General features: G+C 41.6%; 1 protein-coding gene across 1 annotated transcript in view; it reads left to right on the forward strand.

Moving 5' to 3' along the window:
* Window positions 1–25,708, forward strand: part of DAAM1 (dishevelled associated activator of morphogenesis 1) — a 136,208-nt gene that overhangs the window by 88,132 nt on the left and 22,368 nt on the right. The window contains exons 15-18 of the mRNA XM_007951879.2: window positions 6,032–6,061; window positions 7,988–8,094; window positions 17,346–17,430; window positions 23,825–23,931. Coding sequence (XP_007950070.1) covers window positions 6,032–6,061; window positions 7,988–8,094; window positions 17,346–17,430; window positions 23,825–23,931 — 329 coding nt within the window. The remainder of the gene's footprint in view (window positions 1–6,031; window positions 6,062–7,987; window positions 8,095–17,345; window positions 17,431–23,824; window positions 23,932–25,708) is intronic.

Here is a 25,708-nt window from a genome sequence, read left to right on the forward strand (position 1 = left end):
GGCTTTCAGGAGAAGGTGCAGAAGGATGCTGCCAAAATGCTCTGGAACAACTATGTGGACGGTACTCAAGAGCCCTGGGAGGAAGGGTTGCATAAAGCCTAAGCAATTGGGCAATTGCCTCCTAGCAACCAATCACTGTTTATGTAATCAGTAGTCATCCAGTCAAGATAGACCAGAACATTTCAGTTGTACTTAACATTAAGCAGACTTCTCAGTCGTATTCAGTTTTGACCATATTTTTATTAGTACTTTCCAAGGAGAAATATCCATACACCTCAGCTTGAGTGACTCAAGTAGGTCTCCCCTTTTGGTGCAAGAATTTGAGATAAGATTTTTTTAAAACCATGAATACATTGCCCAATTGAGGCTATTTGAGACATTTTATTGAATTTACTCAATGTTGAAGGGTAGAAAATGGAAAGATGCAGACATTCTAGTAACATTGTTCTGGTTACCTGGTACCACTCTGACAGAAATATACCACAAATGGGATGGCCTTAACAAACAGGAGTTTATTCTCTTACAGTTTAGAGCCTTTAAGTCCAAGTTCAAAGTGCCAGGTTCTATGGGCTGGTTGAAAGACCCTCGACCTTGGGCTTCAGCTCTGCCTCTTGCTCCCGGCCCACTGAAGCTAGAGGCATCTTCACTCAGGAGCTACTGGCTGCTGAGACTCACAAGCCCAAGGTTGACAAATAAAATAGCACAGTCCCGATGTTACCAAACCACACAGCAGGCCATTAAGTCAAATCCATTGTAAGTCCCAAGGTCAGCAGAGCATGGCAGACTGCTAAAAAACGACATGCTACATGCAGGGTCCAAGCGTGCCACAAGCTAGAGACCATTCCCAAACCTGCTACTTACATGCAGGAAGCAGACCAGATACTCAGCTGCTTACAGTAGATTCCACCATGGAGTTGACTACCAGTCTCATCATGGGGAATACTACATCCAACTGCCCAGCCACTCAACCAGGCCCAGGTAAGTTGACACACATACTGAACTACCACAATTATGTAGAACAGATGGCTGCAACGATGGGCTCAGGTATAGCAAGGTTCATGGGGCTGGCATAGGACCGGACCGTATTTTGTTCTGCTGTACATAAGCTTGCTATGAGTTGGAGACGACTCGACAGCATCTAACAACAACAACATGTAGGATAGAATGAAGGAAGTAGGTGCCTGTCATTGAATGTCCCCTAGTCTCATGACTAATGGCAATGTCAAAGACCTATGCATTCTTATTTCAGTCTTGGCAATACATTATGTAATTACCATCACATTTGAACTGCTCTCTTGTCCATTCCCAAATGAATAATAGGAGCTCTCATAGCATAGTGCCTAAGGCACTTGACTGTTAACCAGAAGGCTGGCCGTTCAAACACACCAGCCACTCCTCAGAAGGAAGGTTGGGCAATCTACTTCTGTAGCTATATCACCTGGGAAACCCAATGAGGGGTCGCTCTGAGTCAGGTCTGACTCAACGGCACATAACAACAGCAACAAATGAATAATGGGAACCTTTTCTCTTTTTTTCAATGGTGTCTTGTCTTTCCACCTTCCAAAGTTCTGAATCCCTAGTCAAATTCTGGACTTGAGCCAATGGTTTGACCAGGTAAATTTCTCAGAGAGGCAGAGAGGCACATGAATAATATTGCCTGCTTGTATGCAGCAGGAACATTACACGGATTACGAATTCAAGTGGTTGAAAGATCCAAGTTTATAAGACTCATAATTAACTGGCTTTCAGGAGAAGGTGCAGAAGGATGCTGCCAAAATGCTCTGGAACAACTATGTGGACGGTACTCAAGAGTTTTGGTGAACACTAGGATGGATGCTTAAGGACATAACGTAAAATATATCTGGCTGATTTGCGGAAAGTTGTAGAATTAAAGTAAAAACACTTTTATACTGTCTGCTTTGTTTTCAAGGTTCTATAGGAAGGATTTCAAAGGTATTAAAATGTTGCACAGGCCCACAAAGTAATCTGCAGCTTAAAAGCAGAAAGGAGAAAAATCTGCAAGTAACCACAATACAGGACTAAAAGATGATAATCGATCTTAAGTATCCATTACATCCCTGGTGCTGAGTAACATATACACGATTGCCAATCTCATTAAGCCCAAATTGAGTTCCCAAGGAGCTCTTGTGCTTGCTTTTTTTCTTTAATCTTTATTTAACACTAACTCTATGGGGTGGGAATGATTCCTGTTTTACAGATGACAGAAACATGGCTTAGTGTGTTCTGTGTGCTAATAGGTGGCAGAGTCAGCGCTAAAAGTGGCATAATTCTCATTATACTTTGTTCTTACTAATGCAGGGCTTTATTCCTATGAATGTCAACCTTTGTAGAGGATTTTCTTTGACTCCTGTTGTAAGAACAAGACCACTCCTATTCAGATTTTTTTCTTTCTCCGGTATGGATATCAAAGGTGTGCCGAGCTGATTGGCGCTTATGTACCCATGAAATGGAATTTAATAGTGTGCAGTCATTCCTCTACTCACATTCCAAAAGTTCATTTGAAAGTCAATTTCTTAAATCTCAAAACCTGTTTTCCCATTGAAACTATATTATACATGTTTTCCAGCCACAAAAGACTTACTTTAATACATCGTGTAACCCACTGTATAGTAGTACCATCGCAGATATAATTAAACAATATTCATCTTATTTTTATGGGAAATTTTCATCTTGAGATGCTATAAATTCATTTCTTCCTATCGAAGCAGTAATATGTAGGGTGTTAAAAAGAAGGAAACTTCTTCTTTTATATGTAAGAGTGATATATTTACATAAAGAGTTCATGGTTCTTTCACAACAAATTAGCAACTTACTATCTCTGTGTCCCTTCCGTGCTCTTTGTCTAAGGATATCCCTTATTTAAAGGTCCTATTTATCAGGACATGGTATAAGATTTCAAGTCCTCCCTGCTCTGATTTAGAGAATAAAGGAGTCCCAGATTCCCAACTCCTCTTGTAAATAAGTAATATTAAGTCTTCTTGGGGCCCCTTTGTGTTATTCATTGATATCATCCAGGGTTTTTTTTTTTAATAAATGGTAAAAGAATTTTCCTTTATTTTTTAAAAAAAGAAAATAGTCTGTACATCTACTTTTCACATTGAAACATTGGCATGACTTAAGATCTTTATTTCCACACACTGGGCTCCATGGTAAGCATTAGTCAAGTGCAGGGTTTTATATCAAACACTAGTGTTTGCACATTTTTCTGGAGTGGGATCCCCAGCTTTTGTCAGATTTAAAAAGATGTCCCAAACTCAAAAAGATTGAGCTATTCATTTAAGGGTTGTCATTATCTATGAAGTAAGTACTCAATTATTACTTGATTGTGGAACCGTATCTATTGGAATCTTTCAGAACTGAATCCTGAAAATGCAAATCCCAACTTACTATTTATATTCCAAGCCCTAATTTCTATACCAAAAATCATCTGGAAAATCAGGCATCCTGTTGGATAGATCCAAATATAGGTGATTCTATTTTGTTTGGCCCCAAGCCTATTAGTAGTACCTTCATTTTTTCCATCTCAGTTTTGAGTAACTGAAGATTTCAAAAAGAACGTTAACGTTTTTGAAGTATGCCTAGAAGCATTGTTATTTTCAACATGCCCCATCTAAAGAAACTCATAGGCTTTGTAATTTTATTTACAAAGTGGTGATGAAAGGACATTTAAAGAAGGGAACTCTAGGCAAAGAAATACCCAAGCTCTCGCATGAATTTCCCAGCCCCACCACTGGAAAGATAAGATACATTATTTAGCACTTACAAGGAGCCGGGTGAAGCAATGGTTAAGCACTTGGCTGCTAACCAAAGAGCTGGCAGTTGAACCCATCAGTGGTTCCATAGGGAAAAAGACCTAGTGATCTGGTCCTGTAAAGATTACAGCTAAGGAACCCTATAGGGCAGTTCTAGTCTGTCCTATAGGGTCACTATGAATTAGAATCAGCTTGACAGCACACAACATGTCACACTTAGGGCTGGTTATGAATGAGGGGCCTTGACCAGCTGTTTTCACCTCAGCTGAAAGCAGAACAAAAGGGGAAAAATGGACTTGACCATCAAATTGAAGAGAGAATTGTACTATATGTTAGCTGTCAAATATGAGCTCATGAATACGTCTCAGGTATTATACAAAATGCTTTATATGAATTATTATATTTAATCCTCACAGTAATAATCCAGTTGTTAACCCCACTTTTACAGATAGAGAGACTAAGCCTAAGGCCATTCATCCAATAAACCTCCTACAGTTGCTTGATTTCGTAACACTAGAAGTTGTTGTTGTTGTTGTTGTTTGCCGTCGAGTCAGTCCCGACTCATAGCGACCCCTCCTTGGGTTTCCAAGGCAGTATCACTACGGAAGTAGGATTGCCCAACCTTCCTTCCGAGGAGTGGCTGGTGGGTTTGAACCGCCTGCCTTCTGGTTAGCAGTCAAGTCCCTTGGCCACTATGCTACCAGAGCTTCCAACACTAGAAGTTAGAAGTCTTAAATTTCCTGACAGTGGGAATTTTAATTGTAGACTGAGAAACCAAATGACTTTGTAGAACTTTCTTCTTTGACAATAAGACACTTGACTACTAACCAGAAGGCTAGTGGTTCAAACCCACCAGTCACTCCTCGGAAGGAAGGTTGGGCAATCTATTTCTGTAGTGATACTGTCTCAGAAACCCAAGGAGGGGTTGCTATGAGTTGGGGTCGACTCAATGGCAAATAACAACAACAACAGCAAAAGCAATATCTAAATTCAACTAGCAGTTACCTCTTTAAGCAAGAGAAGTAGGTTAAAATGACTTCATGGAGTTCATTTCACCAAGTCTTTTCTGCCCCTTAAAAAAAGGAAATTGCTTTCACAGGAAGAAGTCCTAAGGAGCTTTGGGAAGGGTAGAAAACTTTAGCAGTTACATCAGGGGCAAAGGAAAACTGACAGCAGAGGGGAAGGAAGATTTCTTCTGGTTATCAATTTATTTTTTTAAATCCCATTTTAGAAAAGCAATCCCTCCTTGCACGGGTGGAGCAAGGGGAAGATACATTTTTGTTTCCCACTAGAAGAATTATGCGAAAGAGCTCATCTGTGTAAAATTGGCCTTGGCAGTGCTGCTGAGACCAGTGAGACCTTCAGGAATCTGCTGAGCAGAACGCTGGTTGTGCAAGCTTTTGGCCTGAAAGCCAGGGTGTGTTTTGCACACCAAAGCTTTACTCATTCCAGCATTGCAAAAATATGCAACAAAAGCTGTAACTCTCATCACATGTCAATTACCTCTTTCTCTTTGGTTTTTCTTCACTGCATGTCTTTTCTATGAACTATTTCATAAGAGGCTGTTGATCTTGTTTAACAGTCCTGAGGCTATTGGGGCAGGGCCACCAATGGTCCACACCACGTGAACCACTTATTGTCTCTTAATTGCATGTTGTGCTTTTTCCCTTATACCTACCCATAGCACTCACAGACATTATTTGGACCTTCTAGTAGTACTGAGGGTTAAAGTTATTGACCTATCTTACTGAACTTGTCTTTTGTTTTTCTCTTAATCCTTTCCTTATGACACAAAAAGATAGGTGATTATTTCAAGCCCCCACCAAAACAAAAAGTATATTTTCTTTGTAGTCCATGGCCATGGGAGTACTTTCCCCAAGCTGACAGAACTGATATTTTCCTGTTCCAAGTGAAAATACCGTGTTGAATAAATGGAACCCATTTGTTCCTTTCTTGGCTTGGATCTTTCTGGAGGTAATTTAAGTCCTTTCTTTTCTGAATTTGATTTGCCACCGCTGAAAATCATGTAGAGCAAGTGTTTTTTTCTTGCACTACCCTGAATGCTTAAAACTGTGCTGGTTACTTCAGTTAGGCTCCTTCATCTTCATCGACTCTCATGATGTCTCCCAGGGGCACAGACCAGCTCTTACCCTGTACTCCTGATTTCCTTGACTGCTTTAACTTTCCCTGTTTGTGGCTTTGATTTCTGAACTGCATGTGTCTGATTTACCTTTTTCATGCTTCTGCCATGGCTGTAGGATTTCTTTGTGAGCAGTAACTCCAAGCAGGTAAGTGAGCTACTGCCTAAACCTTGCATCATGTAACTCCTTGGCTCACTATAAGCTTGAAATTTCCTGGTTATTCCATTTGTTTTTAGACAGCATAATGCAGTGCCTAGGGAATTCCATGTTGTGTTTCAACTCTTACCGGACTATCTATAGAGGTACAAATGAAATCTCAGCATGACAGGAGACTATTGGAATTTAACCACATGGTTTCTCTTATTATAAATTACAAATTATCTTTGTTTCCTAAACTGTTAGACCATTCCAGAGTGCTTCAGCTTCCTTACATTTTTTAAATGTCATGATCCATTTTTAATTGCTCCTGACCACTGATAAAATCAGACTTGATGATATATGAATAAATAATAGTAAATATCAGTATTTTTTTTTACTTTGAGCTTTTTTATTAGTAACAATACCTCTGATGCTCATTTTACTCAAACAGTGTCTCATGTATAATTGTGTTATGCCTTGTCCGCCATAAATTGTGGTTGGCCATCATTGCTTAAAACTTTCTGTATAGCAGCCATGTATGTAGCTAATGTTGTATTGTTAACTCAAGTAATTGAACTAGTGCCTTGAACTGTCCCCCTCCCAGTTGTCTATCAAGCTTCAGGGTAACAAAAGGTACTATCTGGGGTTAGGAGCTTCATGCTGTACTTGAAGATGTTTGGGAGGTTTTGTTTGTTTGTTTTTCAATTGTGATTTAGGTGAAAGTTTACAGAGAAAATTCACTTTCCATACAGCAGTTCACATACACTTTGTCTCATGATATTGACTGCAATCTCCCACAATGCAACAGTTCCCCTCCCACTTCCTCCACATAGTTACCTCTTCCCTATGTCCTTCCCTCCATGGACTCCTGCCCCCTGAGCTGTCTCCCTGTGCATACACAGCCCTTCTGTTCTCCCATGATTGTTCTCTCCAAGGAGTGTATCTGCCTAATGTAAATGTTCAGCTCATATGCCTGTTTTTTTTTGTTTGGCAGGAATCCACAGGAGTGGTTTCAATTCCAGACCTGAAGGGCAGCTAGGGCCATAGTCTTAGGGGTTCCATCAGGCTCTCTCAGACAGCAAACCTGGTCCCTTTTTTTCTATCTATTTTTTTAATGATTTTGAGTTTTGTTCCACATTGTTCTCCTACTCTATCCAGGATCTCCTAAGTGTGCACTGCAAGTGGTTGACAGTGGTAGCTGGGCACCATCTAGTTCTTTTGGTCTCATAGTCATATAGGCTAGGACTGCATGGTGTACCAGTCACTTGGACTAATTGTTTCCATGCATCTTTGGATTTCTTCATTCTTATTTGCTCTGGACAAGGAGAGACCCATCATTGCATCTAGATGGCCACTTGCAAGCTTTTAAGATCCTAGTCGCTACTCACCAAAGTAGGATGTGGAACAATGTTTTTGTGTAGTATGTTATGCCATTTGAGCTTGATGTCCACTGCGACTATGATCTGTTTAGGATCTTTTATTGTTCAGCTTTTTGAATCCTCAGGATACAGATGGTTCTGGGGTGAATGGGCCCTGCAAATGGCTGGAGCAGCAGTGGCCAACCTCAGCTGAGCCTGATTCAGAGTGACAGTTCTTCTGTCAGCTATCCAGAGGGATTTGGGGGACAAAGGGAGAGCACCACTTACTGATAATTTATGCAAACTTAGCATCTTCAACTTCAAAACACTTTGTACTTCTGAACAATGCTTTTCAAATGTGGGTGGTCAGCTTTTCTTATTATCTGCCTTGGCTAACCAGGGTTAGCCTTTGTTCCCATTCCCCTACTTCCTTGTACTCCCCATCTCCGCTTTGCCTGTGTGTGTCTAAGTGTGTGTCTAAGTGCAAGTGCATAAGCAGAAAATGTAAAGAACATGTATGTCTGCAGTCTGAATGTCACTGTTTGACTTTGATGGATTTCTCTTGTGCTCTTTATAGAAAGAAGCAGATGCCATTGATGACACACTGAGTTCCAAATTTAAAGTCAAAGAGCTTTCAGTGATTGATGGTCGGAGAGCTCAGAATTGCAACATCCTTCTATCAAGGTATTAATGTTAAATAAATGTTTTAGTAGTAGGAACAATTTTTCTGTTATGTGGCTCAAAACCATGTTTGTATTTTTTTTTTTTTAATTTAACTCTGCTGAGATATATATCTTTGTATTCTCTATGGTTTAAGGTAAAGAAAATTCTTGTGCTTAGATCCATCAGAGCTGGATAGCTACTGTCGTGGAGTTTAATTTCCAGATTTCTAAATTTAAAAATCAGATCATCCTAAATTCAGAGGCCTAAAAATGGACTTTATTGACAAAATAGACAGCATTTTACCTTTGTTTATATATATATATATATATATATATATATATATATATATTTTTTTTTTTTTTTGCTTTCAAGCTATTTCAACCATTCTATAACACTGTCATGATCAATGATGAGAGCTTTTTGTTTTATTTCACTCTCTAATATTACCTTTTGATACTTAATGATTATATGATTCCATGGTCTTTTTGAACCTTTTTATGACTAAAAAGATATGTAAATGTTAAACTTAAATGAAATGCTAATTTATACAGTTCAGCCCTATTCAAAATTCTTTCTCATAATTAGTGAACCATCACGGCCTTGGAACTTGAAAAGAAGAAAGGGAATTTGGGGGCCTGGCATCTGATTGAACCTTCAGGCGATGTGTTGCATTGTCCTGGGCATTTCAAGTAGCTTTTCTGTCTCTAGTTTCTTCTTTTCTCTAAAAGGGACTTTCACATTGGGCAAAGATACCTAATGCCTTTGAGGTAAATGAGAAGAATCCTGAGCTTTGGGGCTTTAAAGATAAGTCACACTCCTTAGATTGTGGCAAGAATGTTGCTCATGTACTGAGGCTGGTGTAAGACATCTTCTCTCTCCAGGAAGGGAAGGAAAGCTGCAGTCCTTACCTGCTGATGCTCACTAGTAATTCCTTTAACACAGAGAACTACAGCTTGGTTTTCAGTATGGAAGCTTGATTGTTAGTCAGATACATATCACTTTAGGAAGCAAATGTTTCTTTTAGTAAAAGAGAAGTTGAAGCTTTGTGAGATCACTGAATTTCAATATTGTTAGTAAGGTAACATGAACCGTCCTGTTAGTGTTTCATTTCTGCCTCTAGCTGGATGCTATGGACATGGCCAGGCCTGTATTTATTCCCACTTTGGCTCAGTGAACATCATGGTCAGGTTAGAAAAAATATTAGCCTTAGGATAAGCCTTAGGAAAGCACCACTGAAAATAGTTTGAAGATCTACTTATTTTTCTGTGTGTGTATGAGTTATGTATGCAAATTATTTTGTTATCTTTTCATATAAAAAAATTCTTACTTCATAACTAAATAAAAGGATTATTTTAGTCCTAGAATTTCTTCCTTTTAGATTGATCATGTGTTTTGTTTTGTTTTAATTTTTATTGTGATTTGGGTGAAAGTTTACAGAGAAAATTCATTTCCATACAGCAGTTCACATTCACTTTGTCTCATGACATTGACTACAATTTCCCACAGCACAACAGCTGTCTTCCCACTTCCTCCCCACCGTTACCTCTTCCCTGTGTCCTTCTCTCCCATGCACTGCTGCCCCTCAAGCTGTCTCCCTGTGCATACACAGCCCTTCTATTCTCCCGTGATTGATCTTTCCAAGGAGTGTATTTACCTAATGTAAACGTTCAGCTCATGTGCCTGTCTTTTGTTTGGCTGGAAGCCATAGAAGTGGTTTCAATTCCAGACCTGAAGGGCAGCCAGGGGCCATAGTCTTAGGGGTTCCACCAGGCTCTATCAGACCAGCAAACCTGGTCCCTTTTTTTATGATTCTGAATTTTGTTCCACATTATTCTCCCACTCTATCCTGGATCTCCTACACGGATTCCCCTTTGAGTGGTTGACAATGATAGCTGGGCACCATCTAGTTCTTCTGGTCTCATAGTCGTATAGGCTGAGGATCGCATGGTGTACCAGTCACTTGGACTAATTGTTTCCATGCATCTTTGGATTTCTTCATTCTTCTTTGCTCTGGATGAGGAGAGACCCATCGTTGCATCTAGATGACTGCTTGCGAGCTTTTAAGATCCCAGTTGCTACTCAGCAAAGTAGATGTGGAACTGTGTTTTTGTGTAGTATGTTATGCCAATTGAGCTCTACGTCCCCTACGACCATGGTCCCAAGCCCACAGGTCTAACTGCTCACTCCTTTCAGGAAGCTGGCTGTGGCCAAGAAGTGACTACAACCTTGTCCCTTGTAAGCTGTACTATATACCTGGAAATTCTTATACAACATACAAATACACTTGTAGAAACATTAGATTTATTATATGTTTTGTGCTTTTACAGTCCAGATAAACACTTTGAAACAACCTGACAAAGGAATCTATCACTCTGAACCTCAATAGCATTTATATGCCCATAGGAATAAAAAAACTGTGACCCAGTTTCTCACAGACAGATATTCTCAGTACTAGGTGCCAACTGGGATAATTACACTAGTTATAGATAAGCTTGCAGCTCTCTCTGACAAATTTCCCATTTCATTACAGAAGGAATTATTCCATATTGTGGTATGTAATTCCCTCATTACCTCAAAAGTGTCAGAGTGTAAGGTGACATAGAACTTGAACATATCCAAACTCTCCTAAGAGGACAGTTTTAAGAGCTGTCTCATATCTGTTAGATTATCAATTAGTATCCAGTTTAATGAGTAAGTGTTATTACAATGGGCACAATTAATAGATGTATTATGTATAACAAAGTAACTCGGAGTCCCAGCTGACCTTAAGTAATTGAACCTTATTGATCAGGGTCTGCAACCTCCTGTCTCTCAGAGGATTCAGGACCATGTGTGGCTTTCTGACCAGTGATCACTAGTTTTAGTCTCTTGTCGGGAAAGCAGATGGCTGATACACAGGCTGCAGAAATGGTGAAAGAAATTAAGCAGTTTTAATTGTAATTTTTTTTTTAACCAGTCAGCCATTTACCTGGCTTTCTCTCTTTTCTCCCCTTTTCATCAATAATGCGTTCCTACACATAAAAGGAGCTAGGATCTTAATGGGAAATGTGGGCAAGGGGTTGATATGAATGTATGCTTGAAACTTTTTTCTTGGTCACTACTGTAGAGCCCCCCCTGCCTTGGTACTATGCTAGTGCCATACCCATTGCTGTCAAGTAGCTTCTGACTCATAGCAACCCTATACAACAGAGTAGAACTGCCCTGGAGGGTTTCCAAGGCTGTAATCTTCACAGAAACAGATCACCACATCTTTCTCCCGCAGAGTGACTGGTGGGTTTAAACTGCAGGGCTTTAAGAGGTCTGAGCAGAAGGAGGGGGTTCGTGCATCAAAGTGAGAGAGGGGCCCCAACAGGGTTTACCAGAGAGTAGGCCTTGAAGAGTGATCATAGTTATATAGGCAGAGGTCTGGGGAAAGAAGTTTCAAGCAAGGCATGCTGCAGGAGCAAAGGCATGGAAAGGGAGTAAGCTTGGCTAATGAAGAGAGCCCCACAATTGCAGTAGAGAATTATCTATTGGATTCCATGAGAGTAAGTATGTTAGATGGGACTGAGCAGGAGAGCCTAAAGTCTACGCTTTTATAAGGGAGTGAATCAGCCCAGTTTCCAGTCATAACCTCCTTCTCTATAAAACAGAGCCGATTAAAGTGGGATCCTTCCACAGGATGGTGCCCACACAGGATAGCTGCTGAGTTAATGGCAGATCATGTAAGTCCTCATGGCATTAAGAATCAGTGCAGTTGGTTCAGGAGGAGAGCAGTATTTGTTTAATAGGGTTTTAAGATTGGTCCCTCCAAAAGCCAAACCAAGCTCATTGCCATTGAATTGATGTCAACTCATAGTGACACTTTAGGGCAGAATAGAACACCCCACAGGGTTTCCAAAGCTCTGAATCTTTAGAGAAGCCAACTGCTTCATATTTCTCCCAAGGAGCAGCTGGTGGGTTTGAACTGTGAACCTTTTGGGTAGCAGCTGCCTGCTTTAACCATTATGCCACCAGAGCTCCCTGTTGGTCACTCATGGGTCTGACAAAGAGGTTGGAAGGGGTCAGAAGCTGGAAGCAAGTGCAGCCATCAGATCGAAGGCTTTTTCTGTTGTCCAGATGAGACACGATGAGGGACAGAATCAAAAGATATGAAGAAACCCTCAACTGGACTTGGTGATGGATTTTCAGCATGGGGACAGTGAATAGGAAAGTTTTAAAGATGATGTCAAGATTTCTTTCCTGTCTACACTTTCTTCTTTCCTGCTTATTTCATCCCCAAAGGCAGGCAAACCAATTTCTTATCTTGCTAACTAGGAATGTATTTCCCAGCCATACAGTCATTACACCACATTCCTCTACAGTGAAAGCCTGTGGCGTGTTCCATGGATGTATTTTAGTAAGCGCATATGCACGCAGTGTTTCATTATCCTTTAAAGCCCTTCTTACTCACATGATGCAGAGCTTAATGGAACCTTCGGTCAGGGGCACTTGCCGTAGGCTTGTCTGGAGCCAAGCAGGCTGTGGGAAAGTTCCCAGGCCAGAAGTCAAGGCAGGGGACAGGGTGCAGGCCCTTCTCATGCCCACCCATGTGGGTGGCCAAGTGTGAGTAGCTAAGATCACTCACAGCTCTTAGAAAGGGACTGCTTATAGAGTGTGAGTTTGCAGTGGGAGTTCCAGGGCACCAGGGACCATGCCTTTCACAGAGAGAGAAGAGTGACATGGACACATACCTTAGAATGAGACAGTTAGACGCAATCCCTCTAGCCTTTGGCAGAGTGAACCGTAACTTTTCTTCTGCTTGTACATAGATGATGTGTAACAATTGAAAATTTATTCTATTTTATTTTCTAAAACAGACCTCCCTTCTCCCAAAATGCCCCCCTCTTTAAAAAAAAAAGAAAAAAATAGAACAGAAAAAGAAACTTGGAAGCAAGTTTATATTGCAAAATGAACCCATTTAAAATACAATTTTATGAAATGTTGTGCCTTTGTTTTTTTCCAGATGCTCACTTAACACAGCAACCTGGGTGTAGTAAACCACAAAAAGCTACTTTAAAGCAGGGGGATTTGGCTTAAATCCACTGAAGCAGAGCTAAGGCTGAACGCTGATCTATCCATCCTTATTCCTTTTAATTATGCCTGGATGTTCCAATTCTCCCGGCAAATTTTTGAAATACTTGAGTACAGCAAGGTAGAGTTAAATACTGTTTAAGATGGCTGATTTGTTTCCTGCCTTGTAAAGAACACTGAAGCGATGTCTCAAAAGTTACCACCCTCCAGCACACCAGAACACTGCCAAGCTTTAAAAGCAATTAAGAGGTTAGAATTGGTAGGGTCCTCAAATTACAGAGATTAGAGACTCATTCTGGGGATGACAGATGATGCTAAGAACTAGGCAACCTATAGAACAAACCTCCTTCTCCCCTTTCCTGGAAGGTAGAGTTTCTTTGTCTGATCCAACTGGCCACGTGTGAGGCGGCATGTTGACAGGTAGATTTTCTTAAGTATCATCCATTAAAGTCTCCAGTCTCTTTGTGGGCCACATTAGGAGAAACCAAAATTGTCATGAATTAGAGCTAGTGTTTAGTCCAGACAGCCTCTGGGAGTTGAGGAGCATAAATATATACAATTTCAAAAGCTAGAGGTTCTGCCCTCCATATGGGGAGCTAATGAAATGCAAATCTGATACTTCAAGTATTGTTCTCACTCTGATTTTCAACTCCTTCTCTTTTAAATGCAAAACAGAAGGGCTTAGCAGAGCTGCTGCACCAGAAATTGCTTTCTTCAACTCAGTGTGAAAAGGACACAGAACAAATTTATTTATTTCTCTTATGAGCAGAGCACTTTTTGGGATGATTATGGATGTTTCCTCAACCATTTTGTTTTCATGAATGGCAATGTAAGCCTTTGGGCAATCTACTTCTGTAGTGATACAGCCTCAGAAACCCAAGGAGGGGTTGCTATGAGTCAGATCCAACTCCACGGCAGTGAGTTTGGTTTGGTTTTGGTTTGGCAATATTCTTGGCCTCTCCTGGTAGCACGATGGTGTTTGCACTTGAATTGGCTCAAGAGCCTTCAACAAACCAGTTGCCATTAAGTTGATCCTGATTCGTGGTGCCCCATGTGGGTCAGAGTAGAATTGTGCTGCATAGATCACGTCCTTTTTTCTGAGGTACCCCTGGGTGGACTTGAACCTGCAGCCTTTCATTTAGCAGCCAGATGTACAGCCATTTATACCACTCAGGGACTCCTCAAGAGTATTGTTGTTGTTATGTGCCGTGAAGTCGGACCCAACTCATAGCGACCCCTCCTTGGGTTTCCAAGGCAGTATCACTACAGTAGATTGCCCCATCTTCCTTCCGAGGAGTGGCTGGTGGGTTTGAACTGCCAGCCTTCTGGTTAGCAATCAAGTTCCTTAGCCACTATGCTACCAGAACATTAGCATCCTGGAACGTAGGGCTGCCTAGAGCATGTGCAATTGATACCTGATTCCCCTGTGTTGTACTTTATAAACTCAGGAGCCCTGGTGGTGTGGTGATTAAGTGCTCAGCTAGTAACTGAAATCTAATGCGAGAAAGATGTGACGGTCTCCTTCCATAAAGATTACGGGCTTGGAAACCCTATGGGACAATTCTACTCTGTCCTACGGGTTCACTACAAGTCAGAATCAACTCCACGGCAATGCATTGTCATTCTGGGGTACTTTACTCACACCAACTTAGCTGACTTGCTATCCACCATAATGTTCTGTTGAACATGTTCATGAGGCAAAGATTGTCCCAGGAATAATTACAAACAGTTGAGAGAATTCTACCCAGGTCCAGGTTGCTAGGCACAGCACAGGAGTTATAATGGAACTAGGTGATGAGAGTGGGGCTTATTTTTTTAACATGGCAAACTGACATTTTGCCTAGATGCTATCTTTGGCTTTAAGAACATGAAATAGAAAAAACAGTATAAGTACAACAGGATTCCCCATTTGTTTCTGCCCTTTCTTACTGACATATGAAACAGCATTCAGTTTAAATGGTAGGGTAGGTGGTTTTAACAAAACCATGTCAAAATCTAGAGAAAGGGACAAACCAGAGGTGCCTGCAGTGAGTTGTGGCTTGTCTAGCCCCACCTGGAGGTTCTTTTCTCTTTATGGGGGCCTTTATGCCCCCATAGACACACACTCATTTGGCCCTTTTGTTTATCTAGGAGAACATAGGTGAGTGTGTTCTTTACAGCTCTTTGGGTCAGAGTGTTTCAGCTTGTCATTTGATTCTCCCAAAGATCATAACCACCTTTAAAATAAGGACCACATCTTCCAATTTCTTTTTTTTTTTTTTAACTACTGCCTGGGCCTCATAGGTGTTGTATATGGAGAAGAAACCAGTGAAATAATGGGCATGAGAGTGCTTTAGGGCATGTTCGTGACAACCATATTAGAAGCACTTTAAGGATCAGATGACTGTACCGTAATTATTAGGTTATAAAAGTACTGTTGTTGTTGTTGTTGTTCTTGTTGTTATGTGCTGCTGAGTCGGACCCAACTCATAGTGACCCCTCCTTGGGTTTCTGAGGCAGTTATCACTACGGAAGTAGGTTGCCCAAGCTTCCTTCCGAGGAGTGGCTGGTGAGTTTGAACCGCCAGCCTTCTGGTTAGCAGTCAAGTGCCTTAGGCACTAGGCTACCAGAGCTCCCATAAAAGTACTAGTGCCTTTTTATTCTGTGTAACAAAAGTCTAGAAAAAAATCATCTGCTCTCTAGTCACTTCTGACTCGTGATGACCCCAAAAATGTCAGATGGAACTGTGCCCATAGGGTTCTCAGTTACTAATTTTTCAGAAGTAGATCACCAGGCCTTTCTTCCAGGGCACCTCCAGGTGAATTCCAACCTCCAACCTTTTGGTAACAGCCTAGCATATTAACCATTTGTACCACAGTTTATTGAAAGCTTTCTATGGCTAGACATCTTATGCTAAACAGTTTATATACATTACTTCAATTAATCCTCACCAAAATTCTTTCCCCCCGCCCCCCCTGAGGTATAAGTAAGTAGTGATGGTAGTGCTGGATGTTATTATCCCCTATTTTATACATGAGGAAACTTTAGCTTAATGAAAGCTTTTTCAAGAGTCACTGACCAGGAAACATCAGAACCAGGACTGAGGCCCAGCCAGTCAGATGAGTCAGATGCTAAGACCCTTGCTTTCAAGTGTTGTATATGACATGTGTATGCCTTGCTCTGTTTGTGTGTTTCTCTGTCTCCCACCCTGAATGTGATTCTTCTTGAAAAGCAAAGAATAGAGAAGAACATATCAAGTGAAATTAATGTGTCACATTAGAGGTAGGCTACAAGGAAGTAACATTTTAAAAGTAAGTGTGTGTCTAACACTTACAAATAAAACAAAGGAATGACTCTATTGTCACAGCGAATAATTAGAGTAAAATTTTTTGCCCTAATTAAGACAGTAGGTGGCATCTAAGAAATACATATTTTTGCAAGTATGTTTAATTTCGCAACTCTTATGTTTTAATATTTTATATTTTTTTGTCCTGATATTCAAGACATAAATCTCTAATTAATTAATTATTTAATTTGGGACAGACCGACAACAGATTTGTCTTTGCTTAAGTTCTTCCCTTTGAGGTATTGACTAGGAAAGCAATAATCATAAAAAGAGTTCAGCATTGGAAGTCAAAGGCCACTGCCACATGTTTGAATTTGGACAAATCATGTAGCTATTCTGAGTTTCTCTGTTGGTTAAAAACATGAGCATCACAGTTATTTTGAGGCTTGAGTGAAATAGTGTATGTGGAAAATACTCAACCATGAAGTGCACGTATGTTTTATTTTGTATGTTAACTGTTGTTCAGTTTATCAACAGTAACATATATAACCTTCTCAAGATCCCTTTTTAACCTGGCAGCAAACTTTAAACATTGCTGACGTACAATCAAGTTAAGAATTCAGTTCTCCCTCTCACCTGCAACTCTTGGATACTATAGATATAAAGGAAAATGACTGCATTTTCTTCTAATCCCTTGCTTAAGGAAACTAAATGATAGGACATAACAGCTTTCTTCTCTTGTGTCAGCAAAGCATTACAAAGCCCCAAAAGAATGTTAAAGCAGTTTCAAAACACTATTTTTAGGTGCAATATTGTCAAAAAATAAGCTTTCACTGAGAGATGTTGAGAAAAAAACTACTTGAAAACCAGCAGCTGGGGCAACGAACTAAATGATCTTGTATTAAATTTTAATATTCAAGCCAATATTGTTAACAACAAAATATTCTTTCTGCAGGTTAAAATTATCCAATGATGAAATCAAACGGGCAATTTTAACGATGGACGAGCAGGAGGATCTGCCCAAAGACATGTTGGAGCAGGTGAGCCACCAGACATATTCCAAAGCATAAGTACAGCTGATTTCCCACAAGGAATGGGCTTTGGAGAAAATCTGGTTTTTGCCGGTAGATTTATCCATCTGTGAACGAAGGGGGTTAAACTAGAGGTTGCGTGTTGCTATATTAGGAGACTTTATGACTTTACTCTTTTTGCTCTTCAAAAGGAGAAGGAACATCATGAATCTATCAAAATGCTTGGGACTTGCACTGCCAGATTCTGTCCCTCAAGCCACAGTTGTTATGCCTCAGTGAAAACTATTTAAAAAAAAAAAAAAAAAAGCATCCACTGCCATTGAATTGATTCCAACCCATAGCAACTCTTTAGGACAGAGTACAACTGCCCCACAGGGTGTCCAAGGCTGTAAATATTTATAGAAACAGACTGCCTCATCTTTCTCCCGCAGAGATGCTGGTGGGTTCAAACCACTGACCTTTTGGTTAGCAGCCCAGTGCTTTAACCACAGCACTGCTTATGTCTCAGTAGATTGTATGAGTCTACAAGCTTTCATAGGAAGTCTGCACTTCCCAGGAATATCTAGAATCTCACTAGCACTGTGATATCACAGACTATACTACAGAAACTGATGCATTACTGCATTCTTAATGCACCCAGAATGATGTCTTGGTACCCTATTCTCACAAGCATAGAGATGCTCTTAACCCCCAACACCGTCCTCTACATCTAAATCCTCTTTGATTTGAGATAAGGCAAGGCAGGCTGTAAAGTTCTGGGGGCTAAGCCTGTGTCTGTAAGTTCATAGTACCCTTTTGGGTCATAAATGCCAGGGCCAGCAGGTCGGTAATGTCACCTGCAGCATGCGCACATCCTTGTCCATGGCATGTGGACATACTGTCATTTTCTGTGGCAGGAAGGTCTCTCTTCCTGTAGTACTTGCACAACAGTCTCTCTTTAGCCACTCTGGCTGTGTCATGTGTTGTTCAGCAGCTTTGTTCAGTTGTCCCCCAAATGACAGTGTCGTTGAACTTGCAGATATTCTGGGGTTTATCACCCTCTCTGCCCCTGACCCCTTGGTCTGGGTCTAAATTCTTCTGTACTTAGTGGTGGGCCTCTCAGAATGTGTGAAGACAGCTCTATCTTTCCATCCCATTGTCTTTTGGAGGAATCGTATTCTGAGTGGTTCAGGTGGAGAGATCTATGCTTGTGAGACTCAGGTCCACTTGAGACTAATCATGGCCACAAGTGATCATGATCTGGCTGAACTTGAGATCTCATCTGCAGGGCCTTCTGCTCCTTGTCCTGTGTGAACCTCGGTGTGCTCAGCTCCCAAGAGCAGAGTAGAAACTGCCAACAGTGATCCTGGTGGTCTGGGTGCCTCGGGTAGAGTGTTTGCTCATCCACCTGTGTATTTTCCATGGTTCTCACTGTCCTCAAGGGCCGGAGACCCAAAGCAGGAAGGAGTGATGTGTTATATACTTGGTCACCACACCTCAAAAATGGACCTGCCCCTCCCTGAAACCTCTGCAGCTGGATTGTCCTTGGCGAAAACCCTGACACATAGAAGTGGGAAAATTTTCATGTTGTCCTTAAAGTTTGACTTAGTTTTCAAAATAGTTAATAGCTGTGTTTGAAGTTCAGATGCCTTGTGTGTGCGTAGTTTAAAAGTAATTCTTAAACCTAAACATTTTTTTTTTTAGAGTGTTTTATGGTTCCTTCACACACTCTGCCTTCCCTCACGGGTATACCAATCAAAACGTCTCCGCCCTAAAAGCACGGAGCCCTGAAAGCATGGAGTCCAGCTCACTGCCCTCCCTGGCTCACAGGTGACCCGCATCCTAGGTGCCGGAGCAGATGTTGCTCACAGAGGGAAGAACTGTGTGTGAAGCTGCTTTAGTCCTTAGGCCTTCAGCTCCTACGGACAGTGTCCTGTTTTAAATTCCACATGATCTGTTTACTGTGAAACTGCATCCAACAAAATTCCTCCTTTAGGGAAAGGATTTCAAAATCCTGCCAAAAAGGCTTGCAGTGCAAATAGAATGTACTTCAAATAAACACACGTAAGAACGTCGGCCTACTGAAGCCGGCTCTTGCCAAGCAGGCAATTTTTGACCTGGGCCCTCCTGATCCTTCCGTGTGTGTTTCACTTCTGAGCATCTCCCAACATGCTTGCTTCCCCTCCATTCCACTGCTCTCCCTCTGGTTCCGTTTCCTTGCCAGACAAACACTGAAGCCAGTATCTCCTTACTCCTTACTCCTATTGATGGCTTGCTTTGGGGCCACATTCATTCTCTCCTCTCCTGTTCCTCTTTAACTGCTGCTGTTGTCCCCCTCAAGGTCCTTGGTGGTGTAGTTTGCCCTCGATTACTAACTGAAAGGTTGGTGGTTCCAACCCACCAGCTGCACCACGGAAGAAAGCCCTGGTGATCTACATCTGTAAGATGACAGCCATCAAAAGTCCGACAGAGCAGCTCCACTCAGGTGCTCGTGGGGCAGCCAGGAGTCGGAATTGACTCAAAAGCAGCAAGTTTGGTGGCGTTTTTTTTTTTTTTTTGGTTGTCCCCCTCAGATGACAAGGGGACACTACATGGTTTAAAATCAAGAAGGGAGTACATCAGGGTTGTATTCTTCTCCACACTTATTCAATCTATATGCTGAGCAAATAATCCGAGAAGCTGGACTATATGAAGAAAAACGTGGTATCAGGATTGGAGGAAGAATCATTAACAACCTGAGATATGCAGACGATACAACTTTGCTTGCTGAAAGTGAGGATGACTTAAGGCACCTACTGATGAAGGTTGAAGAATACAGTCTGCAGTATGGATTACATTTCAATATAAAGAAAACAAAAATCCTCACAACTGGACCAATGAGCAGCATCACAATAAATAGAGAGAAGATTGAGGTTGTCAAAGAATTCACATTGCTTGGTTCTACAGTCAATGCCAACAGAAGCAGCAGTCAGGACATAGACAACATGTAGCATTGGGAAAGTCAATTGCGAAGGAACTGTATCAAGTGCTGAGGAGCAAGGATATCTCCTTGAGGTCTAAGGTGCGCCTGACACAAGCCATGATATTTCCAATCGCCTCGTATGCATGTGAGAGCTGGACAATGAATAAGGAAGACCGAAGAAGAGTTGATGCTTTTGAGTTGTGGTGCTGGCGAAGAATGCTGAAAGTACCATGGACTGCTAAAAGAACTAACAGATCTGTCCTGGAGGAAGTGCAGCCAGAATGCTCCTTGGAAGCAAGAATGGCCAGACTTCGTCGCACCTATTTTGATCATGTTGTCAGAAGGGACCATTCCCTGGAGAAGGATGTCATGCTTGGTAGGGTGGAGGGTCAACGAAAGAGGGGGAGGCCTTCAATGAGATGGATTGACACGGTGGCTGCAATGATGGGCTCAAGTATAGCAGGGATTGTGGGGCTGGCGCAGGATTGGGCAGTGTTTTGTTCTGCTGTGCATGGGGTTGCTATGAGTCGGAAACGACTCAACGGCACTTAACAACAACAACAGATGAGATGAACACACTGCTCTTGTTCTGAATACATTCCTTTCTGCTTACTCCCCAGCATGTGCATAAGTTTTCATTCCTCTCTTAAAACTATCCAAGCAGTCTTTTCCTCCTCCCCTTTGAGGGGATGGAGTTTTTGCATGTTCCTCTTAACTGTGCTCTTGCAAGAAATGGTAGGGAGCTAGTGATTGTGTTATTCTGTTACCCAGGGGCTCAGCACAGCTAGTTGGGGCAGAGACAGGAGAGGGCCCTGGGGGAAGTTTGCAGACCTGTGAAAGGATCCTTGGGACCAGAATAGATTTTCTTGGCCAGTAGGTAAAAATCTGAACTAACTCAAGAAAAAAGCCTTTCTCCCCTTTTCTCTTATTCCTTTTTCCTTGCCCTACTATCATCCCTCCCCTCATTAAGGAGGAGCAAAAACATATATGTCCTGACCCCAGTCACCATTTGAGCACAGGAACATAAATGCCTAGATTCCGTCCAGCTGGAACCCACAATTTCCTGCCACAGACCTATGAAATTCCTAGCAACCATTTCTGTTTCTAACCACAAGTCATCCCTTTAGGAAAGAGGGGGCATCCCCTGCCTCTGCTCTGGCCCCCTCCTTCCCTTTCTCAGGGACCCAGCCAAACGACTGTCCCTCTCTGGATCTTCAGCCTCTCTCTCTCTCTCTCTCTCTCTCGTTCTCTTGCTGGATACTTGCTCAAGTCTAAGCCCTTAAAATGTGTGTATGTGTGCATACACGTACACACACACCTTAAACACAGTGCCTCCGTCTGGCTGTTTCCTTTCTCTTTCCTGCCATAGCCAGGTTCTTGAAAGCTTGTCCATACTCACCTCTGTTCACTCTTCTTCAACCCACAACAGTCTGTCTTCCTCACCTCCCAAAAGCTGCTTTCACTAAGGACACTCCTTGTTGCCAAAGCCAGCAGACACCAGGCTGTCTTTATTTTCCTTGATTTCTTGGTGACACTGTTGACTATTTCCTGTGATTAAATGCTTTCTTCCCTGGCCCTGTTATACCATGTAGACCTCTCTGGCTTCCCCTTCATTACATCTTTTGAAGGTTCTTCTCCTTGTTCCCATTCCTTATAGGCTGGGTTTGCTCCTGATCCTGCTTTTTTCCTCTGATTATTTTACATCCATGGATTCAGTACCCTTCATGTCACAACCAACACTAATTCATTGTCTTACATTTATCCAGCTTCCTTTGCCATAAATCACTACTTGGTCCTCTTGCTAGTACTTCAGACACTAAAACCCCCTTATTCCCCACACCATACCATCTTCATACCTCCAACCATCTCTTCCTCAGTTCCCTATTACATCCTGTCCACTATATGGCCTAAGCCAGAAGCCATGCTTGACTCCTTGAGCCTCACCTACCACAACCATGCATCAGTAAGTCAGGCCACATGGTACAGTCAGCATGCTCAGCTGCTAACCAAAAAGTTGAAAGTTCAAGTCCACCCAGGGAAGCCTCAGAAGAAAGGGCTGATGGCTTACTTCTGAAAACTCAGACACTGTAAACCCTATAGAGTACAGTTCTATTCTGGAGTACACAGAGTCGCCATGAGTTGGAATCAACTTGACAGCAACTGGTTTGAAATGGCTCTAGAGTCTGTCCACTGCCTGCACACAGTCCAGGTCACTATTATTTCTCACCCGGATTATTGCACTAATTGCCTACCCATGCACCTTAACACTTCTGGTCTGTTCTAATTATTTCTCCATTTTGTAAGTGTGGTAAACTTTTATAAATACAAACTCGTTTCCCTACCAAATTCTTTTGTTATATCCCATTGTACCTCAAATAAAGTCTAAACTTCTTATAAGGCCCTTGTCTTTTCTCCTGCCTCATTTCTTGCTACTCCCTGACCTTCCCCCCTTCCCTATTCTTCTTCCTCAACCTGTTACAGCCATTTCTTCACCTGCCTGAGTGTTGTACAATGCAGTTCAGACCCTGGGGCACAATGTACTCTCCTTGGAACATATTTCCAGCTTCTTACTTTACCTCTTCCTCTATAATTCTGTTCTCTTTCTCTGCTGCCCAGATGAACTGCCTTATATTTTCTTTGTTCTCTCAGTTAAATCCAAAAAACATTTGCAAATATACAAAATAGACCACCCCTTCTCCTCCCCCCCCCCCCCCCCATTGCTAACATCATGTTATAGGGAGGATCTTGAAGTCAGGGAGTCACTGTGGTTTGTTTGCTTTGGTGTTTTTTTTTTTTTTTTTTAATCCAAAATACACATGCACAAATTTGTACCTTCAAAGTAAATCATACGTATACAGAAGTGCTTTTTCAACTTTAAATATTGTTGGCATTTCTTCTATATTTCATGCACAATACAATATGAAATCAAAAAACTTCAAATCCCTGTCATCCAGCTCTATATGGAACAAATAAAAAAAAAGGGAGGAGGTGGAAACAGATAAGCTGGACAAATAAGCAAGTCAAATGGAAAATACACATAGAATTACTCATCCCAGCATGATATAATAAAGAAAAGCAGAGCTGGGAGTCAAAGACCTAGCTAGGTTCTATTACATGAACTTGCTTGTAATCCTGAGTGACCTGCTTAATCTCTGGGGACCTCAGTTTTATCATCTAGAGTGAGAGGGCTGAAGTAAATTATCTCTAAGGCCTCTCCAAGTGTCCATACAAAGTGTGTCCTGGTAATGAACTTCCATAATTCTGATTTGAGAGGCAGTATCTAATAGAAAGGTGTCAGGAATGCATCTTACCTCCATTTAGCTATTTTCAGATGAAAATGGAAAGCTTTGATCATTTCTGTTCTATCTTAACAATAACTTGTGACAAACTGGAAGAGTGAAAAAGTTACTGCAGGGATTTAAGTTATAAACTTCAGTTTTAATATTTGTGTGAACTTTTTAGCTCTTGAAATTTGTTCCTGAAAAAGGTGACATTGACCTGTTGGAGGAGCATAAACATGAACTGGATCGAATGGCCAAAGCTGATAGATTCCTTTTTGAGATGAGCCGGTGAGTTTGAAAATGTTTTAAAAAATGCAACTTACCTGTCTAAGTAAGTTAACCTTCAATTCAGGAGGAGGTTTGGGCCACTTAACCTGGCATCACTTGAAGACTCTTAAGATTCCAAAAGGAATCCCAACCTGGTGTGAATGGCTAAGCATTTGATGATTAATTAAAAGGTTTGCAGTTCAAACCCGTCCACAGGCAGCTTGGAAAGAAGGGCTGGAGATCTGCTTGTGAAAGCCTTGAAAACCCTAGAGGGTGCAGTTCCCGTTTGCATACGTGGGGTAGATGGGAGTCGGAATTCACTCGGCAGCAGCCAGCAAGAGCAAGACCCTAAAATCTCCTCGAGTCTGAGCTACATAGAGGTTGATTGTTTTGTTGGAGTCTTTGACCATGGATAAGCCAGAGTCAGGATTTCTTCACAATTCTCTCTCTCTCTCTCTCTCTGGACCTCTTAGGCTCATGTGATTTGGCCTAGTAAATACATAATTTTTTTTCTGGTTCCCATCAGTGTTAGTCTCCTCACCACTTTGATTTCTTGGGATGGTGTTTCACATCTCCTAATGCCTCGCTATCTAAAAGTTGTAAAATAGAAAAAAAAAAAAAAAAGCCAAACCTGAGAGCCCACATCACTGAAGAGCAGCTGACAGGGTGTCAAATCCTAACACTTGGCAAACATCCCTAATCCATCATGCACTGTTCCTCATGGAGCCTTGGCAGAAGCCTGAGCCCATCTCCAGAAACCCCTACAGGCAGCACTGCTTAGTAATGGGATTTGGCATGAGAGTTGCGTCTGTTTGCCATCCTAGGCCTAGAAAATTGATTCTGCATTAGAGATAGACCAATGGTTTGAAACTTTCATTCAACCTCAGAGCAAAACTCTTCTCCTGAGTGCCAAAGGCCTACAAATGAAGCTTAGGTGACCATGTCTCTCACTTCATTTCTTCCATGCCCAGACTTATTATTATTATTATTATTATTGCTACATCTCAACTTGTCTATACTACTCTAGGATAAAGGATGGTTGTTCTGGTTACCTCGTGCCACTCTGACAAGAATATACCATATATGGGAAGGCTTTAGCAAACAAGAGTTTATTCTTTTACAGTTTGGAGACTTTAAATCCAAGTTCAAAGTGCCAGGCACTGGGGGCTGGGTGAAAGCCCCTCAACCTTGAGCTTCAGCTCTGCCTCCTGCTCCAGATCTACTAGAGCTAGAGGTGTTTCTTCATTTCAGACAGCTGCTGGCTGCTGAGATTGACAAGCCCAAGGTTGGCAAGTAAAAAGGCACAGTCCTGATGTTACCAAACCACGTGGCAAGCCATTAATTCAAGTCCATTGAAAGTCCCAAGGTTGGCAGAGCATGGCAGGCTGCTGAACAGTGACACAGCTACATGCAGGGTTCAAGTGTGCCATAAGCCTGAGACCATGCCCAAAGCTACTGCTTATATACAGGAAGCAGACCACATCCCTAAAGCAACTACTCAGCTGCTTGTGGTAGATCCCACCATGGAGCTGATTGCTAGTCTCATCATGGGGAATAACTACCACCAGCTTCCCAGCCACTCAGCCAGGCCCAGCCAAGTCAACACACAAACTTAACTACCATAATGGTCTTAAAATTTTGAAATGTGCACCAAACAATACTATGTATACACAAATAGATGGCCACTTCCTGTAGTTGCCACTTATTTTATTAAGTGTCTGGATCTTTGCATGTATCGTCCCATTTAATCCTTCTAGCTGCATTGCCAGGTAGACTGTTTTCTCATCTCTGGATGAGA

This window comes from Orycteropus afer, unplaced genomic scaffold (assembly GCF_000298275.1).
Source record: "Orycteropus afer afer isolate SDZICR_OR568_19922 unplaced genomic scaffold, OryAfe1.0 scaffold00314, whole genome shotgun sequence".
Classification (NCBI taxonomy): domain Eukaryota; kingdom Metazoa; phylum Chordata; class Mammalia; order Tubulidentata; family Orycteropodidae; genus Orycteropus; species Orycteropus afer.